The 22,572-nt window shown below is 38.0% G+C and overlaps 1 protein-coding gene across 1 annotated transcript in view; it reads right to left on the bottom strand.

Annotated features, from left to right (window-relative positions):
- The window catches only part of tcf7l1a (transcription factor 7 like 1a), a 104,123-nt gene that overhangs the window by 11,581 nt on the left and 69,970 nt on the right, over nt 1-22,572 (bottom strand). The window contains 3 exon segments of the mRNA NM_131269.2: nt 4,834-4,917; nt 5,082-5,184; nt 8,284-8,419. Coding sequence (NP_571344.1) covers nt 4,834-4,917; nt 5,082-5,184; nt 8,284-8,419 — 323 coding nt within the window.

Genomic DNA, 22,572 nt, shown 5'->3' on the forward strand with positions numbered 1-22,572 from the left:
ATTGGCGCTCTCTTGTTAAACGCATATTTCCACTGGACTTCAGCACTTCACAGAGCCACAAACCCAACGCCAGCAGAAACAGATTCCTCTACAGCGACAGACCAACAAAAGCTGCAGAGTCGCACGATAAAGGTAAAAAAGCAATAGTGGGAGATTAAAAAGACACGGAGATCTCATGCTGATGTGAGAAACGAACTCCAGCTTCTCTCAAACACTATCTGAAGGGGAAGACTGATAAAATCCAGCATTAGAGAGCTTTCTATTCATCTGGAGTTTCAGAAAAGTGCTACTTCCACATAATGGCCAGCATATCTCTAGTGATATGAAGAGGGGGGAAAATGAAGGCATAAAATGGAATAATTCAAACGCACGAGTTTCTGCAACAATAAGTCTCTGTGCATACAGGTATTCTTCCAATAATGTAAGCTTGGCTGGATTTACTTGCTTGGAAGTTGGACAATGTTGCATTTGCATAATATCACAATTATCAGATGCAAATGACAAACAAATGCTGAAGGAAATTCGGGTAAAAAGCATGAAAATACCATCGAATTTGTTCACTCTATAAATCGTATGGTGTCTGAACAAGACGATCACTTGGCTCCACTATATCAACATTCCATGCTTAACATTCAACAGTGATGTCTCTTAACTTATTTTTCTTTAGTACACTCTAAAAACGTTGAGTTATTTATTTCACCCAATGGTTGAGTTAAGAATATTTGGTTTTGGTATACTTTGTTGGGTTATTTTTGAACCTTTATTGGGTTATTTATTTAATAACTCAACCAGTTGGGGTAAAAATGTTGAATTTCACCAGTCAACTGGTTTAACTGACACAGAACAGCTGTGTTTATATGTGTGCGTAATGTTGTTTTTGCATTAAAAAGTATCAAGCTCTAATGCAGTAATGTTGTTGTTTTAATCAAAGTTCCTCTCCGTGTCATGTTATTTTTATATCCGCTTCACCAACACTCTTAATGTGGTAACACTTTACAATAAGGTTCATTAGTTAATGCATTTACTAACATGAACTATTCATGAACAACACATGTACAGCATTTAATAATCATAATTAAACATTTACTAATGCATTATTAACATCCTAGTCCATGCTTGTTGACATTAATGCACCACAAGTTAACATGAACTAACAATGAACTACTGTATTTTCATTAACTAACGTTAACTAGCATGAACAAATGCAGTAGATGTATTGTTCATTGTTTGTTCATGTTATTAAATGCATTAATTAACATTAACTAATGAACCATTATAAAGTGTGACCCTTAATTTTATGATAAAAACATGCCTCATAGCAGATTTATATACGGATAAAAACACTTTCTCTACCAGTGTGTTCATTTCTGTTTTTTTTTTTTTTTGGAGGAAATGGTGTACATATTTGAGATATTCAGCTGTCATTCTCGCCTTTAGGACCAAGTGGAGACAGCAACCCAATAATAATAATAATAATAATAATTTTATATTATATACTGGTGAAGGTACTTTTTGGCTAAACAACCCAACAAATGAGTTATTTTTGTAACCCAACGTTGTTTTTAGAAGGGATACAGCTGTGGACGGAACTTCAGTTTAACGTTTCAGCCGTGATATTCTAAGCCACGCCCCTCTTACCATTAGAACAAAGTCTAAATGGGATACAGCTGTGGATGCTCACATCAATATAGCATAATTTACATGACACTGTAAAACGATGATCGAAATTTTTATATTACTGTGAGAGTTGGGTTTTGGGTTGGGGTAGGCGTTAATAAAATACAATTTAATGGGTAATTTAATAAATAATTTGAATAATACTCATTAACTTCCAAATAACTTCCGAATAATACTCATTAAGATGGCGCCGAGCATGGCCGCAGTGTTGCGAGCTTCTTAAGCTTTTCACTCATCATAGCACACGTGCCGCTGATGATGTGACAATAAAAGTGATTTGATTTGATTCATTGTTGGGTTAACCTTAACAACTCAATGGATTGGGTTTAACTAACCCAACAGCAGGTCAGTGCCAAAATGACCTATTTATTATTATTAGCCCAACTGCTTTTTGAGTGTAGTGGTTAAGCCACTTTTTGGCTAAATAACTCAACACATTTTTTGTAATTAATATAGTTGGGTTAACCTTAACAATTCAATGTATTGGGTTAAAATAACCCAACAGCAGGTGCCAAAATGACCCATCATTGGGTTACCTGTTGGGTTATTATTAACCCAACTGTTTTTTGAGTGTAGGGATGGGCGATATGGACATAAAAATATACAAATATTTTTGGTTATTTTTTCGCAATAATGATATTAGTGACAATATAAATCATAAGTATCCAATGAGAGACAAAAAAGTGTTATAAAAATATAAATTTTCATATTAATTGATTAATTTCATAGTTTTTATTTTTATTTTTTTCAGGTCTTCACCCTGCAGCCCAATACCGGTTACTCACTGAAGCTAAGCAGGGCTGAGCCCTGGTCAGTACCTGTATGGAGACCACATGGGAACACTAGGTTGCTGTTGGAAGTGGTGTTAGTGAGGCCAGCAGGGGGTGCTTAACCTGTGGTCTGTGTGAGTTCTAATGCCCCAGTAAAAGTGAAGGGGACACTACACTGTCAGTGTACGCCGTCATTCGGATGAGACGTTACACCGAGGTCCTGACGAGGTCATTAAAAACCTCTTGGCACTTCTTATATAGAGCAGGGGTGTAACCAAGGCGTTCTGGCCAAAGTCTCTCCATCATGCCTTACCCATCATGGCCTCCGAGTCATCCTCATCCACCAAATTGGCTCTATCACTGTCTACACACCAATAGCTGGTGTGTGGTGAGCGCACTGGCGCCGCGGTCCTGTGGATGCTGCACAATGGTGGTGATGTAGAGACCGCCCTCATGATTGTGAAGCGCTTTGGGTGTATGGCCATGCATGATAAATGCAATATGTAAATACACATTACATTACAGGACGCCCATTATTCTAGAGCTCAAACATAATCAAACACACTGAAGCAGCTAATCAAGCTTTTGTTGATCATATCAAATGCACAAGCAGATTAGGAATAAAATTTGCAGGACATTGGGTCACGAGTTCAAGACCTCTGATACAGTGTTGATCACACACTGTAATGTTATTTCTGTCCATTCATACTGCATGCTAGAGGGCGCCCTCGCACAAACTACACAAATAGATTACGAAATAAAAAGACACCATCTATTATAAAAACAGATCAAACATGAACGCAATAAACAAACGCTTTTGCCAATATCTAGATTATTTCTGTTCTTCAAGCCATTCTGGGTAGAATAGTGTATTTATAATGCCATAGATATATACATTAGATGTCGCCTGGCCTATTGTTGTCTATTGGACGGAATGCGTCAATAGCACTGCCATCTTGCTACAGGGTAGCGCTCCTTTGAAATGAATGCGGGACCAATGTACAGTGGAGGACTGAGGTCATCCAAAGCCAGAGATATACACATATACACACATATCTGTGATCGGGAGTTTTCCTGGATGTTAGTATGTCATTTTTGTTTTCTATTTACGAAAATTATAATTTTACATCACTTTTCTACATTGATGGATCAGTGACCGCACGGGCATTCCTGACTAAAAGCTTGTGTTTGTGTGTACTGAAATGTACTATTCACCCTCCCTGATAAATTTGATCTAATCATGTCCTGAAACACAGCTCCTCTCCTGCTTTCACTTCTCATACTGATAGAGGGAGCGATTCGTTTGTGAATGAATCCCCCGAACGACTCTTTCACTAACGTTAGCCGACAATAATACAAGTTTCTGGCAGCGCAGCATCTCGTTGTCATATTTATTTGGCATTGTTTGCTGATTTTATTCAACAAAACTAGCATAAGCCGAGTGTTTAGTGTGAGTTGGAGCTGCTTTGTCTTATGGTGAATGCAGTAAGTGACTGTTATCATCAATAACGTTACCTGATTAGCACAAAAGTTCACAACATACAAAAACAGAAAAAAAACTTAATATTACCTATGAAATGTTCTGCCTTTGTGCTTTGATTTCTTTGTTTGCTCGTTTCTACACCCGTAGACAGCGCTAAAGTCTAGCATCTTAACGTAATAACACTGTCTTGACTAGTGCGGTTGAATGACATTTGTCCTGGGAGCACTGTACCAATATGGCGGCGCTATTGACGCATGCTTATAGATATCCCTATGCGATATCTAGTGTATATATCTATGTTATAATGCAATGCTAACTGACTTAGCCTTTAGCACTGTATTGACGATTATAAAACAGCATGATTTCATCATTTTGGGATATAAAAATCACATATGATCATGAAGGAGGGATTTCGAACACTCGACTGAGGTTATGAAGTGAATTTAAAGTAAAAGTTTATCAGTAAATCTGTATGTAAACGAGCACATAAACTCACACATGTGCTACTATAATAAATCAGGGCACAGACAGATTGTAGGCTTTATCATTATTGTTGCAATAAGTCTAGTTTTTTATTGTGGGCAGAATTGTGCAAGCGATAAGACATCGCCCATCCCTACTCATTAGTCTAATCAACTAAGTGGCACTTTTATCGGAGCAAGATAAACTAAATTGTACTGCACCCGAAAAAGCAGGTTTCCTCTCTGGAACATTGCGCGGGGTGGAAAGAGAAATGTACCAAGGCGCCAATATGGAGCGAAAACACATCAGCAGCTTCCTCTTCTCTTCCCCTTCAGGGAGGATTAGCACTGTCTGCATCTCAGCTCTAATTATAGATGCGAGTTCAACTTTAAATCATCACATTCGTGCAGAAAAACGAGAAGCCAGCTCTCCGTTACATACCTAGACATGGAGGCGTTCATGGCGAGTGCAGGGTAGGGGTGTCTGAAGCCTCCGGGAGGGATGGAGTACATATGCTGGCCTTGCCTATAAAGATGGAGGAACAGCACTCAAATAAACCAGCTGAGGCAAAAATCAAGGACACGCAGATGCTCTTTTAGCTACGAGAACTTTTAAAAATAGCTCCACATTTGATTCCGTCATCTACTGGGGTGTAAAATGAGGTGTTTTTCAAGGTAGTTCAGACTTACTGAGGAACCAACCATCCAAGAGGGTGAGGGATCTGTCCGACTGCCCCAGGAGAGAGAGGGTAATATGGGGACAGCTCTGAGGGGTGAGGGGTCCTTGGTATGCCTGTAGAAACAATCGATTTATTTATTTAGATTATAAAACCACATTGCTTCCTCTTAAAGAGGACCTGTTAAGCAAAAATCACTTTTTAAGGGAGTTGTGTGGAGCAATGTGTGAATATAGCCAGCCTATAATGGTGAAAATTAATTCAGTCTAATTTTTATGATCACTCTTGAAGAGTCTTCGGAAACACTTTGATTGACATTCTCTCTTTGTACGTGTCATCAAAAGGTGAAAGCCCCGCCCACTAGTGATCATCTCAAATGGAAAGTTTGAAAAATCCTCTAATGCTAATTAAAAACAAAAAGAGTGATATAATGTTAGATTTCACGAGGGAATTTTTCTCTGGTTCTGATCCCCCGCTGTAGTTGATGATTGTATCCTAAGTTATTATTTTGTTTATATGTATATAAGTTTTTTTCTCTCCCCCAACTGTTATATTTTTGCTTTACTATCATTTCCAGTTGTGTTTTTGTAATTCTTGTAATGTTCCTGGATATAGCATATATCTGAATTTGTAGTATTACTTTATGTAATGTTTCAAAGCTTATGATTAAAAAAAAAAAAAATCTGAGTATCTTCATATAATTATTTTGGAAATATCACGTATACAAAAGTCCTTCTTTCCTCTTGCTGTATTTGTGTTGTGTATGTATCACTGTTTAATTTTTTTCTTGTACTTTTTCTTTTTTTTGTTTCTCTTTTTATTTTTTTATATGCGTTTATATTATTTAATCTTAAATGTTATTATCATTGTTACTATCATTGTGTTTTTTGTGTAAAATTGGATTTTGTATGTTTGTTATTGAAGTAAAAAAAATATAAATATATATATATATATATAGAATAATAATAAATAAATAAATAAACAAATAAAAAAAATAGTGATCATCTCTGCCTTGTTAACATAAACAGCCCTGAGTGAAAAGCAGCTGTCTGCCAGTAGAGTTTTACAATTTTGTTTTTATTTAAAATTTCTTTTATTAAGTTTTTACATGGAATATCAACCATAACACCCCAAATAAACACTTCCCTCCCTCAACAGCTTCCCACTGAGAAAAAAAAAGTAATAAAAATTTAAAAATCATTTATTCATTTCGTTTTCAGCCTAGTCCCTTTATTAATCTGGGGTTGCCACAGCGGAATGAACCGCCAACTTATCCAGCACATGTTTTATGCAGCGGATGCACTTCCAGCTGCAACCCATCTCTGGGAAACATCTATAACACCCATTCACAGTCATACACTACAGACAATTTAGCCTACCCAATTCACCTGTTCCGCATGTGTTTGTACTGTGGGGGAAACAGGAGCACCCGGAGCAAACCCACACTAACACGGGGAGAACATGCAAACTCCACACAGAAACGCCAACTGACCCAGATGAGGCTTAAACCAGTGACCTTCTGGCTGTGAGGTGACAGCACTACCTAGTGTGCCCCCAAGTCACCAAATTTAATAAATAATCTTAATGAGTGAGCTTTGCAAGTCGACAAAACAAAGTTTAAATAAGATGATGGTGATTAGACTAAGCAAGGCTCCTGATAGATTTTTTGTATGATGCAAAAGGGAGGGTTGATGAGTCAGAAAGGTAAAACTTAATAAACCTAACGGAACATTTACACGGGGCGTCAGCTTCAACGCTTTCCATTCACTTTGAACGGGTGACGTCAGGCGTTGCCAAACTGCATTGTGGATCCGTCGGCGCCCCTTCATGGTGTTGCTCACTGCAGAAGTTGGGACTTGCTCAACTTTTCAAGCGCCTACGGAAGCGTCAGCCAATCAGATTGCTGTATGCAAATACACCAGCTCAGACAGTGGCCTATTGCTGACTAATTTCATTGGCTGACGCGGCTATGACGATCGCTTCAGCCCCAACTTCAGACACGCCCCCTGTCAAGCGTTGACACTGAAGCCCCGTGTGAATGGGGCGTAATTCTTTGCCATGAGTCGGGTCTAAGACAACACACAACAGATAATTCTATAAACATCTTTTTGTATTCTATTGAATTAATATTCATGCAAAAGATTTCCTTCATTATCTGTTGTGTCTTTCGGTTGTTTTACATTTAGGATTAATTTCTGTTAGAATAAGAATTGTATAATAACAATAATACTGTTATTTATCTATAATTATATATAGTTTATATATAGTTTATATATACACACACACACACACACACACACACACACACACACACACACACACACACAGTTAAAGTCAGAATTATTAGCCCCCTTTTGAATTTTTTCTTCTTTTTTAAATATTTCCCAAATGATTTTTAACAGAGCAAGGAAATTTTCACAGTATGTCTGATAATATTTTTTCTTCTGGAAAAAGTTTTATTTGTTTTATTTCGGCTAGAATAAAAACAGTTATACATTTTTTAAAAAAACATTTTTTGGGACAAAATTATTAGCCCTTTTAAGCAAATTTTTTTTCCGATAGTCTACAGAACAAACCATCGTTTTACAACAACTTGCCTAATTACCCTAACCTGCCTAGTTCACCTAATTAACCTAGTCAAGCCTTTAAATGTCACATTAAGCTGTATAGAAGTGTCTTGATTGCTGAAACAATCTTCCCTCCATTAAAAATAAACAGGGGCACTAATAATTTAGGGGGGCTAATAATTCTGACTTCAACTGTGTATATATATATATATATATATATATATATATATATATATATACACACACACACACACACACACACTTCTGTGTGGAGTTTCATGTTCTCACCGTGTTGGCGTGGGTTTCCTCCGGGTGCTCCGGTTTACCCCACAGTCCAAACACATGCGCTATAGGGGAATTGGATGAACTAAATTGGCTGTAGTGCATGAGTGTGTGTGTATGGGTTTTTTCCAGTACTTGGTTGTGACTGGAAGAGCATCCGTTGCATAAAACATACAGTATATATAGTTGGCGGTTTATTCCGCTGGGGCGACCCCTGATAAATAAGGGACTAAGCCTAAGGAAAAATGAATGAATGAATTAAAATGTGTACTGTTGTTGTGCCTTCAGGAACAGGGTTGGGAAACACTGCAATCGTGGGGCCACAATCACGCATCACTCCTGTAAGCTCCATTTGGTGCTTCTTACCAGTCTTTGGGTCAAGAATCTCCGGCGAGAGGTGAGAAGGAGGCGTCCCTGGAGAGAAGTGTTCATTGCTGTAGGTGATCAGCGGTGTGAGCGGATGAACGTGATGGGGGTGTTGTACCACTGGAACCTTATTTGACTGAAAAACAAAACAAAATAAGGCAAGTATGAGTGTGCATGTTTAAACAATCAAAAAGCCAAACAGAAAGAAGAAAATAGCCATAAGACTTCATTGCTGGTGAGCGGCGCCAGAGCGTTTTATAGAACAATGGGTCTCGGCAGCAGCGTTTACTTCTTTTCCCTTACTTCTCCCAAAGGAAAATAAACACCAGTTGGGCCTGCTAGGGTGGGAGAATTCACACCTAACACCCCTAGCAGGCTCTTGTTTAGCATACTAGGAACGACAGAAAGATGTTTCCAGCTGCCATTCGTCGTAAATTGCGTCTGTTTTGAAAGGAAACGGTAGTGATCGCTACACCTTCAGGGATCAATCGGCACTTGTTGCAACAAACACTTCAGTACTTCTCTTAGCAATGTGCCAAGACACAGGTGAGATGAAGTGCCAAGCAATTTACTGAAGAAACACAAACATTTCGGTTACATGTTGACTATTGTCAATGCCAAGCTAACTGTTAACTGACGGTCCCTTACTGAGAGCTCCTCTCAGCGCGAGCTCTCCCGGCTAAACACATATTGCGAGGGCTTAAACGGAGCAGTGTTCGTAATGTCGAGCGAAAAAAAAAGAAAGACAGCTGTGAAACATAACCAGCTTTGTCTTTTTGTAGGAAACACACTTTAGATCTTTTTAGGGTAAGAGGTTTTTGAGTTATTGCCGTCTATAACTGAATGTGTGTCAGGAATATCGTAAACAAAACCAACTGAACCGCGCTCATTTCTGGCGCCCCCCTGGATATACAGTGCCCTTAGCATTTGCCTATGGTGCTTATGCCACGGGCCGGCCCTGAGTTGGCTGAGTGTTGTAAATAGCCGCGCACGCCCCCCTAGCGACAGAGCACATAGGAGATAAATGATGTCAGTACATAATAACCGGTTATGATTATTACTGAACCCATACCGAATTGTCTGCGTCTGCATCGCGGTGCACCGAAAAAACAATTAATTTTGACACCCCTAAAATTTACTTACCCTTTTGGTTTCGAGCGTGATCCTGAAAAATCTGTTTCAAGGGGTGTCTAGCCCTTCCGCTTAACCCTACGCCTTTCAGCTAATGAGAATTGGGACACCACTATCCTATCACGTGAATGCGCAAAACAGGAAAGGAAGGGCTAAGGGGTAGAATTGGAACTGGGCCTTAAGCTTGTGCAACAAGCTTTGCATAATATTGCGTTCGCGTACAGAAATGTAAACCCAAACCTTTTTGTAGCACTCAATATACGACAGAATTTTGCATGCTCAAACTCTATTGTGACTGTGGCTTAACGTTTAAAGTACAGTCAGGTCAGTTTTTAAATCAAAGAAGTATCATAATGCAGGACTCATAGGTCATAGTTTGCCACTGTGTCCCAAAACTTTAGTTAGCTAGTTAAAATCACATTTAGATATCTCCATCTGAACGATAACTCAATCCACTTTAAGCACTCAGCCAGGGAAGGACATTTTACCACTCCCTTTATTACTTATATATTAGCATATAATTTACTAGCATACGTCCAGAGCCCGAACGAACATAAACACAGCAGTAGCACTATAATAATATCAGAAGCAGCACTGCAGTGGTGTGTACACAAGCCAATGCAAGGTGGTAGACTGAATGGGCTTCTTGTTGGCTCAGGACGTCACAAGGGAGCGAGAGTGGAGAATGCCGTCTTGTTTCCTCCCTGCTAACCTTCCCCCCACCTCTATGTAGGCAGTGGGTTTGACCTCTGCTCCAACCAGCACTCTGCGAACACGAACAAGGCTTGCATTGAAACCAGGCTGCCTCTCGTTTCCCACAGTCCAAACACATCCAGATCTCTGCCTTTGCCTTCTTCATCTCTGCCTTCGTCCATTTATCTGTCCGTCCATAATTTAGCATTGTGTTTGGGGAGGCGAGTAGAATCTGACTTTTGGAAATGCCGCAAGACATTTGAAAGCCTTCAAAGGAGTGTTTTAAAGTTCTGTCGGTGGGTTGATTGAAAACAAAATGTAGAGGACAACTTGCACTGATTGTCTCAAAATGTTTCTGAAATAGTCCCCTATACCCTTAAATAGTGTACAGCTTAGAGATGACTCTCATATGGGGAATGAAGTCTTATGCATTGCTCAGGTGTGAAACCTCAACAGAGTGTCAAGATCTTGATGCTTCTGTGGGTCTCGTCTATTAAATCTGATCTTTAATTTGTGTTTTCTATTGGATTCGGATCAGGTGATTGGCTGGGCCATTCTACAGCTTGATTTTCTTTCTCTGAAAGCATCTAAGAGTCTCCTTGGCTGTGTTTTGGATCATTGTCTTGCTGAAATGTCCATCCTGGTTTGATCTTCATCCTCCTGCTAATGTAGATGTTGGACTGAAGCAGCTGATGTTCATTTACACTGAGGAAGGGTAGAGAGTTGCTGAAGAACTACTGAGTGATTTCAGCTGCTGTCTGGGCTTTCACTGCCAGAATACACCTCCCTTTCTTCATGTGTTCGATACTTTCTCCCTGCGTCATTTCAGTTTGTTACACAGAACTTCATTTGTAAACAAATTAGTTTTGTTTTCTGTACGTATATACATTTCTTTGGTTGTTACCAACATCCGGGGGAAATTTCAAGTCAACAGCACCTTTAGAAATCTGTATAATTGTCAAACAAAGACAAAAAATAAACACGTAAAATGACGAAATTGATTGTGTTTTAAAACCTTTAGAACAGTTTGAACTGATCTCTGAACGTAATTATCCAGCTATACTTTTATATGGACAACTTTTTATATAAGCAAAATCCACTGCCTGACAAAAAAAAAAAAAGAAAGAAAACTATTCGCTAAACATTAATCAAAATTGAAATACCAGTAAAATAATAAAACATAGTTAGTGTTTCAATCAGCAGAAATATTACAGAAATTATCAGCTTAAACATATTGGTAAGGCCAGACAGAATCTGTGGACATTTTTTGATATTTCTGCAGAGAAGTTTGTAAATGATCTGCGGATTTATGTGGAATGATTTTAAGAGTATCATATCTAATAACTCGATATATCAAATAAAATATAATACATTTTCTTTTTTTTTTAATGCTTACAATGCAAATCCAATTAGATCACCTTTATTTGGTAAACAAAGCAAGTCTATCATATAATATCTCTACTAAGAGACGGAAGATATTACTTTATAAACTGCATTGTAAAAAATCATATGAACATTTTAATATTACTATTCATTCATTCATTCATTCATTCATTTTCTTGCCGGCTTAGTCCCTTTATTAATCCGGGGTCGCCACAGCGGAATGAACCGCCAACTTATCCAGCAAGTTTTTACGCAGTGGCTGCCCTTCCAGCCGCAACCCATCTCTGGGAAACATCCACACACACATTCATATACTATGGACAATTTAGTCCACCCAATTCACCTGTACCGCATGTCTCTGGACTGTGGGGGAAACCGGAGCACCCGGAGGAAACCCACGTGAAGGCAGGGAGAACATGCAAACTTCGCACAGAAACGCCAACTGAGCCGAGGTTCTAACCAGCGACCTTCTTGCTGTGAGGCGACAGCACTACCTACGGTGCCACTGCCTTCCCCATATTATTACTATTATTATATCAATAATATTAGTGAGGTAAATTTAAAAACTGAATAAATATAAATGTACACACATTTACACAAGTAAATACATAGACTTCAATGATGGGCTAAAAATCTGCGTATTTCTGTGTGTGCAGATTCCTTGTGGGCCTAGATATCGATCATTTTGTTTTAGGTCCAATAATGATAACATTAATAATGGCATTTATTGGTCAGTAATGATATGGTCGCTAATATATCATGCATACAAAAAGTCAGTATCAAACTTTCTTGTTGCGATTAATTGCTGAAGCTTTTATCACGATATACCATATTCTCACAATTCTGAGCTAAAGTGCAAAACGTTAACTCAATTTATTTGTATAGCACTTTTACAAACCACAATGATTACCAAAGTGCTGTGCATAAAACACATGAAACGCATGTAAATATACATAAAACCAAAATGCATCAACTCACATCACATGATTAAAAGCTGAAGAAAATAAGTGTGTTTTCAGTGACCTCTGAAAAGACTTAAAAGTTTGAGCTGTTCTTAAAGAGAGTGGAAGATTTTTCCAAAGCTCCATCACCTCGACATTAAGCGTGATCCAGGAACTTGCAAATAGAGACGATTCATAGAGCCAAGAGATCTCACAGGTTGGTGCATAACTCTTAAAATAACCCCAAAATTACTTAATTACCTCAAAGTAAACAAATGTTTCAGTCAAATTAAATTGCATAAGTATTATAAGTGCAACAGATAACACTTTACAATGAAGTCTCAATAGTAAATGTTAGTTAATAAATTAAAATCAACACCAAGACAAAGCCAGTTTCTCTTCAAAATGGGTTCAAAAATTGTGAAAACTGCTTTCATTCTAGCCAAAACAAAGCAAATAAGACTTTCTCCAGAAGAAAAAATAGTATAGGAAATACTGTAAACATTCCTAGCTCTGTTAAACATTATTTGAAGATCAAATTAACAGTAAGAGTGAATAATTTTGACTTCAACTGTAGGTCTAATTAGCCGTTGAGCCTAATGGTCTCTTTTGCTGTCCTACTGCCAAGAATCCCCGCTGTGTCAACACGCCAGCCGTTTTTCCTCCGACACCAACATCCCGAGCGCAGTCTGCCGCCAGACTGGGCCCCGTGCCCTCCTAACAAACAGGCTGGATGGGACCGGCCGGCTCCAAGAATCCAACGCATCCATATCAACACTCGCTCTGAGCCCTCCAGTTATTTGTTTGAGAGGGCGCTGGACGAACGCAAGTGTCCACAAGACTAAAACAACATAAGTCCTAAATGAAGGACTGAGGGGGAAAACGCAGTACGGTGGGGGATGGAAAACATATGCATGCTGACTCACTGGGCTGGTAAAGGGAATGAGACGGCAACAACAGCACTTTCTCAACCAAATACTGTGAGTGGGGTAGTTCTGCAGTGTAATTCATTATTAATTGCATCATTGCATTCATTTTCCTTCAGTTTAGTTCTTTATTTATCAGGTGTCACCACGGGGGAATGAACCACCAACTATTCAAGCATATGTCATTCCAGCAATTCCCCTATAGCACATGTGTTTGGGCTGTGGGGGAAACCGGAGCACCCGGAGAAAGCCCATGCCAACATGGGGAGAGCATGCAAACTCCACACAGAAATGCCAACTGGCCCAGCTGGGACTCGAACCAGCGACCTTCATGCTGCAAGGGGACTGAGGTGCCGTCCATAACTAGTTACTTCATAACAAAATTACCCCAACACTGTGCAGGAATCCTCCTGTAGACTGCAGAACTAGGTTTTCTTCTTCTTCAATCGCGATCTGTCATCGGTTGCATGGATCTTTTTGTTCAAACAAGCCCCACAAAGGGGCGAAGCCTGATAAATCTCTCTAAATCCACTTTTGTAAGTTGGTCTGTAGGTGGAGAAGACGCCTGACCAGCACAACAGTGAGAAACAGCTGACAAAACACCAATCCAAACAGAAAGACTGAGTCATTGTGTAAACACCGTTTCACCTTTTGTATCTCAAAGCTAAATGACATTAACTATGGAGTTGTCAGGCTTGTGTATACCAGTTTTGCTAGCTCAGTCAAAAGACACTCATTTCCAACCAGAGCTGGAACGAGCACAAAAAGCATACTCTAGTAAAAGTACTATTGCTTTCAATATCTGTATAAACACGCATTTTCTTCCATTTTTTTTATATATAAACTCTTATTGTACTTCTTGCTACAAAGTTATATTCTATTTCCACATTGTTTGACTTTTCTGCTTTGTTTTGTATGTATATTCAAACAAAAATATTTGAGCCTCTTTTATATTGTTGATTGAAATTGTATAATATATATGCTCAATAAAAAAAATAAATAAATAAAAAATAAAAAAGTACTTTTGCTTTTAGTGCAAGCAGAGTAAAAGAATCAGTTGTAAACATTACTCATAGTATAGGTAATAAGTAGCTCTTCTAAAAGTCCTCCAGAGTATTGAGTATTAGACTGTGAAAATGACTTGAACTTATTATTTGGGATGGCTGAAGTTTCGACAGTGTCGAGATCCCGAAGCGCAAGTGTTTCGAAACACTGCACCGAAGCATGATCTGAAACACCTGGTCACGTGACTAAAGCAATTCAAAGCATCAATCAGTTTAGAAGCGTTTCAAGACCTGGCGAATTTGCATTTGACTGGCAGGGTCTGAAAAACTTCTGTCTCATAGATCTTATTCTGAAATGCTGAAGTGCGCCTGTTTTCGCGATTGTCTTAGAACTTCCGTTTCAGTCGCCTATGGGAGAAATTACTAGGAATAATAAACGGCAGAAAACGGTCAAACTACTTGCTCTACAAACAAATGTGTGCATGACTATACAGACCAAGTAGAATAATATAACAAGGAAATATCAGTTTGCCACATCAAACAGCGAAACGAGCAGTTTATAATGTCTAAAAAAGAATGGAAGTGAATAAGACCGGAAGACTCGTGCCAAAAACATTCAAATGGCTGCGCACGCTTGTCTGCGGAGAATAAGGTGAATAAGCCTAGTGGACTGTGCGTGTGCGCGCTGATACTGTGCTTCAAATGACTTTTGTGTTCGAATCCTGACTTGTACAAATACTCTGAAATCATGCTTTTATGTATTTTAATCATCATTCCCAGTTCATATCAGTCCAAAAGGAGATGATAAAAATTAAAACAAAGCAGTTTGTTCACGTTTGCTGTAGAAATATTGTGCTCCTTTTTTCGGGCTTCTTAGTTTTTTCGCACTTCACTCTCGCGTTTCTCAGTGTCTGACAGGATCGGGTTTCAAAAGCACGTCAATAATCAAGCACACGTTATTATCATCAGCTTAAGAAGTTTGTTATTTCAGAGATAGACGCACGGTGAGTGCAAGCAAGAAAGCAAAACCGCTCGCGCTTCAGACTTGCTCGTAAAAACTATGAGGCACAGGGTAGATTCTGCTCTACTCCATGGCTTTATGACTGTTCATCAAGGCAACAACAAGGTTTGTTTGAGCCCGGATCGACCATGGCTCGTTATTATATATAATTCTGCTATATAATTCTGCTGTAATCTCTCGGCTGTGGCTGTAAACCAATAGCGTTTAGCTGCGCGCCTAGCTCTGCCTTTTAGTACCCTTTCTCGTGTTTGGTACCCTTTCGAAAAGGGTGCCGAAAAAGTGGTACGGATTGGTTTGGTACACCTTTTGACAGTGGAAACGACCATAAAAGCGTAACAAACCGAACCCTACAGTACCACTCAGTGCAAACGGGCCATTAATGTTGATTTCGATTACTTTTCGATTAGTCGCCCAGCCCTAGCTTAAAGTGTAGTAAAAGTAGTAATACACTTAAAAACAGTAAAACAGTAAAGTGCAATTCCTAAAAATACCTACTCAATTATATTATTTGCGTATTAGTAATTGATTACATCACAGTTAGCCAAACATTTTCATTCTTCCTAACAACATACGATGACAATAATAATAATAATAATAACAATTCTCCCGTGAATTTTATGGTCTTTTTTAAATATTTCCCAAATGACGTTAAAAACTTTTCACAGTAATTCCTATAATATTTTTTTCTTCTGGAAAAAGTCTTATTTGTTTTATTTCAGCTAGAATAAAAGCAGTTTTAAATTTTTTTAAACCTATTTTGAGGGTCAATATTATTATCCCCCTTTAACTTTAACCTAATTAACCTAGTTATGCCTTTACATGTAATTTTAAGCTGAATACTAGTATCTTGAACAATATCTAGTCAAATAATATTTACTGTCATCATGGCAAAGCTAAAAGAAATCAGTTATTAGAAATGAGTTATTAAAACTATTATGGTTAGAAATGGAGGGCTAATAATTCTGACTAGCTGTATGTACGAAACAAAGTGCGTGGTCAGCGTTCTACACCTGCTGATCATTCTGTTGCTCTTCTAGCAAAGAAAACCCGCCCAAAGACGACTTCTGGTGCCACCACATGGAGCTGTTAAACCTGGAGTCCTGCTAAAACAAGCACATTGTGGAGCAAAAAGCAAATGTGGCATGTTGTTGTTGTTTTTTCTTTCTCTTGGCTTCACCTCCTCCATCTCTGACTTGAGTTACTGAGCAAACAGGCGTTTGAGCAAGAGGGATCAGGACACAATGAACGGCTTTAGCGCTGGAAGAATGAGAGGCTAAATACAGATTTAAAAGAAGGATCATGAAATAGTGCAGAGGAGAGGACAAGCCAAAACTAGCAGAATGAGTCGAGCGGTACAATGGTGCGCAATTTACAATAATCACCATGTAGAGAGTAAGGCATACACATGTGTTTGACTTGGGTTTTAGAGTCATCAATAGCAGCGTTTCCATCCATCTATTTTTATGCGCATCGTAAAAAAAGAAATGACAAAATGCGAATACACTTCAGAAATGCACATTAAAATCACGGGAGCAGAAGTGAGTAGGACAAACTTTTTATCCGCTAGGAAAAATTGGCATAAACTACGATGAATACACATATAGTGAATAAACTCCAGCATGGCTTGAACAGATGAGGTGATGGCAAAAATATGTGCGATGGGATGAATTACTAGACATTACAGCATTTCCAGCACATCTGAAATGTTCTTTTGGTTTTTCTAAAACCCCTCAGCTAAAGTCCATCATCACAGTGGTTTAGTATTATTATGGTGGCTTCCGTCTACTTAGACTAATTTCAACATCTATCTCTTCCTAAACCGTTCAAGCTATATCCTTCAAACTTTCGTCAGACCTTCAAGCTGGTCTGACTTGGGTTGCGATATCTTTTCCAACTGATTCGACTTTCAGTTTTCCAAAAAAATCACCCAGAAATTTCCCAAAAAGTCCCATTGACTTAACATTGAGTCAAATTTTGTGAGGTCATAACTCCGTATCAGACTGTCCTAGATATGTAAGAATGGCCTCATTTAACTCAGTCCAGCCAGCAGCCAATTGCTGATGACCTTTTAAATTCCTTCCCACTTCCTTGCAACCAATTTCTGCACCCTAGCAACTGTCCCATTGACTTCCACTGTAAAAGACTGTCATTGACTTAACATTGGATCAGACTTCGTGATGTAATAACTCTGCATCAGACTGACTTACAAACTAGAGTCTGGCCTCATTCAACTCAGTCTAGTAAGTAGTCAATTACTGATGGCCTTACTTACTAGCCACGCCCCTAACAACCACTTACAACACTCTAGCAACTGTCCCATAGACTGTGACTAGCTGTTCTAACAATTCCTAACAATTCTAACATGCTACTGCCATGCTTATCTTGCTAGAAAAATGCTAACAATATGCTAATTCATGCTAGAAACATGCTGATTCCTGCTAAAATCATGATAGCAACATGCTAAAATCATGCTAGTTATTATTCTTTTATGTCTTGAGCATCTGTCTGCGCTCTAAAAGAGAGTCTCACGCCTTCAAAAGCCACCGTATTGCGTTTGTAGTGCATCTTCTGAGGCAAAACTAATTTAATATATATAAAAAAGCCCAAAGTGGCTTCTTCTACCATGGTGAACTCCATTTCTCGGACATTTGGCCCCGTTTATGAGGAAGTGATGATTTTGTTCTTTTTGACTCTGAAACTGTGCTTTAATCGCAAATGTTTTATGCAATATTCCAGTTTTTGATTATGTTTATTTCAAATCTTTGGATGAATATACACTCACCGGCCACTTTATTAGGTACTAGGTCCAACTGGTGTACTGGTAATGGTTTTGAGGGATATTTTCTTGGCACACTTTTGGCCCATTAGTATCAATTGAGCATCGTGTCAACACCACAGCCTACCGGAGTGTTGTTGCTGGCCATGTCCATCCCTTTATGACCACAGTGTACCCATCTTCTGATGCCGGTCTGAAGGCAAAGTGGGTCCAACCTAATACTAGTAAGGTGTACCTAATAAAGTGGCCGGTGAGTGTATCGCTACTATGTTTGAGACTTTAAGCTAATGCACTTTGTTTGACATAACTTTCCATCCTCATACTTATAAATGAAGGCTTCGACAACTTTAATTGGGAAACTAAACATCACATGATGCCTCCATCTGTTTTTTTGTTTGTGGCAGAAACACATTTCCCATGAGCACAGACATCATGTCTTTACTAAGACACATCGATTGTGAATGTCATTAGCTGGCAATTTAAAGGGAATTCGCATTTGTAATCTGATTTTTGAAAAACAATCTGAAAATTGCTTCTGGACTCGTGACTGAAGCTTGGTTGGGACTTTATTAGTTTATAATAAACCATCGATTCATGACTAGGCCTAATGCGTGTGCATGCCTTCGAGACGGACAGCGGCTAAGCTTTGCTGTTGCTAATGTAAGTGTTTGCTAAACATAGTGACTGAGTGAGGTTTTGCACTTGTGATATCATTGGGAGATTATTTCAGATCAGATACAAGAGTGTTTGTGCTTACAACATGATGCACTGTGTTTTAGTTCTGTGAAGTTCGAGGATTAGCATCAGAGTTAGCGCTAATCCTGCTGACCAGAAAAGACATTCAGATAAACTACTTTAAACTAAGAGGTTGTTAGTTTTTAAGTCATAAAAGAGGAGGATGAGGTCTTAAAAAGACACTTTCAGAGTCTGAAATATTGCCATAAACACAATGTGCAAAAAATTATGTTTTTTAGACACTACTGTGCATTTAAGAAGCAAAAATTATTAGTCATCACGAGAAGTTTATGATTTTTTCAACACATTTTTATGGACAAAAGTTAAAAATAAATTCCTAATAACTAACTTTTTTGTCCTTGCCATGATTAAAGTACAAAATATTCAACTAGTTATTTTGTAAGACACTAGTATTCAGCTAAAAGTGACATTTTGTAAAGGCTTAATTAGGTTATGTTAACTAGGCAATTTAGGGTAAATAGGACAAAATTTAATTTATATTTATACAAGGCTAATTATATTGACCTTAAAAATTATTTTAAAATAAAATAAAAAACTGCTTTACCAAACCAAGCTAAAAGTAATGACTTTCATCAGAAAAAAGGGGAAAAATTAAATGTTCACTTAAATCTGTGCAAAAGTATGGAGCCAGATCAGTCTCAAAAATAATACATTTACAAAACTAAATTTATACATCCAAAACACAATTCACATTTACCAAATCCAATTCGTAAATTAAAAAAAAAAAAAACGATACAAAAATACACAAATTGAATTCGTAAATTCAAAACGCAATTCAAAGACACGCAAATCTAATTCGTAAATTGAAAAAATTATTCAAAAACACGCAAATAGAATTAGTATATTTAAAAACTATTTAAAAATAAATCCAATACATTTGACAAAAATATTTATGGTTTATAATATTTATTGTGCGTTTACAAATTGTACAAATTGTATTTTTTAAATGCTTAATTTTTGAGACTGATCTGGCTCCATACAAAAAGGTAATTAATTTCACCGTTTGCTGTGTGTTTATATACATTAATACGTCTTTTCACTCTCTTTATTTATATATATATATATATATATATATATATATATATATATATATATATATATATATATATACACATATATATATATATACATACATACATACATACATACATACATACATACATACATACATTCATACATTCATACATACACACACACACAGTTGAAGTCAGAAATATTAGCCCCCTTTTGATTTTTTTTTCTTTTTTTTAAATATTTCCCAAATGATGTTTAACAGAGCAAGGAAATTTTCACAGTATGTCTGATAATATTTTGTCTTCTGGAGAAAGTTTTATTTGTTTTATTTCAGCTAGAATAAAAGCAGTTTTGAATATTTTTTAAAACTATTTTTGGGACAAAATTATTAGCCCCTTTAAGCAAATTTTTTTTCGATAGTCTACAGAACAAACCATCGTTATACAATAACTTGCCTAATTACCCTAACCTGCCTAGTTCACCTAATTAACCTAGTTAAGCCTTTAAATGTCTCTTAAAGCTGTATAGTAGTGTCTTGAAAAATATCAAGTAAAATATTATTTACTGTCATCATGGCAAAGAAAAAATAAATCAGTTATTAGAAATGAGTTATTAAAACTATTATGATTAGAAATGAGTTGAAACAATTTTCCTTCCGTTAAACAGAAATTGGGGAAAAAAATTAACAGGGGCGCTAATAATTCAGGGGCACTAATAATTCAGGGGGGCTAATAATTCTGACTTCAACTGTATATATATACACACACACACACGTTTTTTATCATAGCATATTTAAAAATACCACAGTATTACCATGAGATTAGGGCTGCACAATATACCGTCTCAGCATCGATTTCACAATATGATGATTCGAAATAGTCACATCACATGATACGCAATGTTGAGTTTGTATTACAATTCATCATTTGCAGGTGTTTTTGATGCCTGTGATTGTATAACGATTTTAAAAGCATTCAGGTACAAGAAATTGTCTGATTTGTGACCTCAACTTTGATTCTTTTCATGGAATTATTTTTATTTTTATCATTCAGTTGCTGTACTTGAATACTGTTAGACTCGGGAAACGATAAAACACTTTAATTCAATCGTATCTTTTTCTTGGCTGTATTAATAGATTATTATGCGTGAAAATACAACACATGCAAAAACAGAGATGCGCTGCAAGTAGCACAGAAAATGTGCGACCCCAAAAAGTTTATCGATTGTTTATTAGATTTGATGGAGATGCCTTTCCACTGCAGAGTCCTCAAAATGTGTAACATTAGAAATTCTTTCCACATCGAGATATTAAATCATATGCTGAAATTGTTTTCATCCCACAATATATAATCAATAGATAATGTTAGATTTTACCAATATCCTGCAGCCCTGTATGAGATAGATGAATCATGGCAATGCCACAGATCTCTTTGTATGATTTTTGACTAGAACAGCTTACAGAAGAGCTAACAAGGCTTCAGTTCCCACACCGCCTCACACATCACCTGCGCTTCTCCTCTGGTTTGATGTTTTATTCATGCGCTCTGGCTCCAGATGCATTGTATAGGAGGCGATGTGAAGAGGTGGGCTCTCTGCTGCAATATCACACTCGCAGGGATGCCAATGGAATGCTAAACAAACCCGGATCCCGAATAATTGAGCCTTTCGGACCACTCTGGCTCACCCGATTAGCATGTGTGCCTTCTGGACCCAATCTGTGCAGCCACAGAAACGCTTTCCACAGGTCATTTCAGCCATTCATTACAAACACAATAAACCCTCCCGCATGTCACCTCAATTATTTACTGATTCCAATTAATCCTGCAATCGCCAGAGATCCCCCAACGATATGCATGGCAGAAATTAATCCCCAACGCCAACATCTAATGAGGAAGCCAAGTCTGTATTCCTGACAGTAGAAGTCAGCGGCTCTCATTCACTAAACATGTCAATGACTTTTTTTGTGTGTGTGCATGAAATACGGACGAATATTTCATGATTTTTCAAAAACTTTCCATTAAAATTGATTTTAAATGTGCAAACGAAATTCAAGAACAACATGAATACCACATGTAGGACTGGGCGATTTTTCAGATTTTTTCGATTAATTCGAATTTACGTTTTATGACGATTTAATTTGAATCAAATCGAGAAATCACGATTTTAAAAATAATATATATATTTAATACATTATAACGGCACCAATGCGCTTTGGTTCACTCTATGAAGCAGGACGCACACCAGAAGCGCCTCTTAGGGCCTACTCACACTATGCCATCCGTACCGTGCCCAGGCCCGTTTCCCGGATCGTTTGAGAAGTGTGAGTGCGCTGAATCGGGCTCAAGCACGGTTCACTTGGCCGGCCCTGGCCCGGTTGGAAGAGGTGTGCCTGAGCGCGGTACACTTGGGCTTTGGCGCGGTACGCTTGTGTGTGAGCGCGAAACGCGCCAAAGCCCGAAACCGAAAGCGAGACGTGACTTTTAAGGGACTGTTTGATATGGATTTATTAATCATTCTTACTGTTCAGTGATCGCAAACTGCCGTAGTTTATTAAAGACGAGAACTCCTCACAGCACGACAGCTGCGCCTTCAACAGACCTCCTCATTCCTGCAGCACGAGAGCTTTGATTGTTTATGAGCGCCA

This window comes from Danio rerio, chromosome 10, assembly GCF_052040795.2.
Source record: "Danio rerio strain M-AB ecotype USA chromosome 10, GRCz13ab, whole genome shotgun sequence".
In the NCBI taxonomy this organism is placed as follows: domain Eukaryota; kingdom Metazoa; phylum Chordata; class Actinopteri; order Cypriniformes; family Danionidae; genus Danio; species Danio rerio.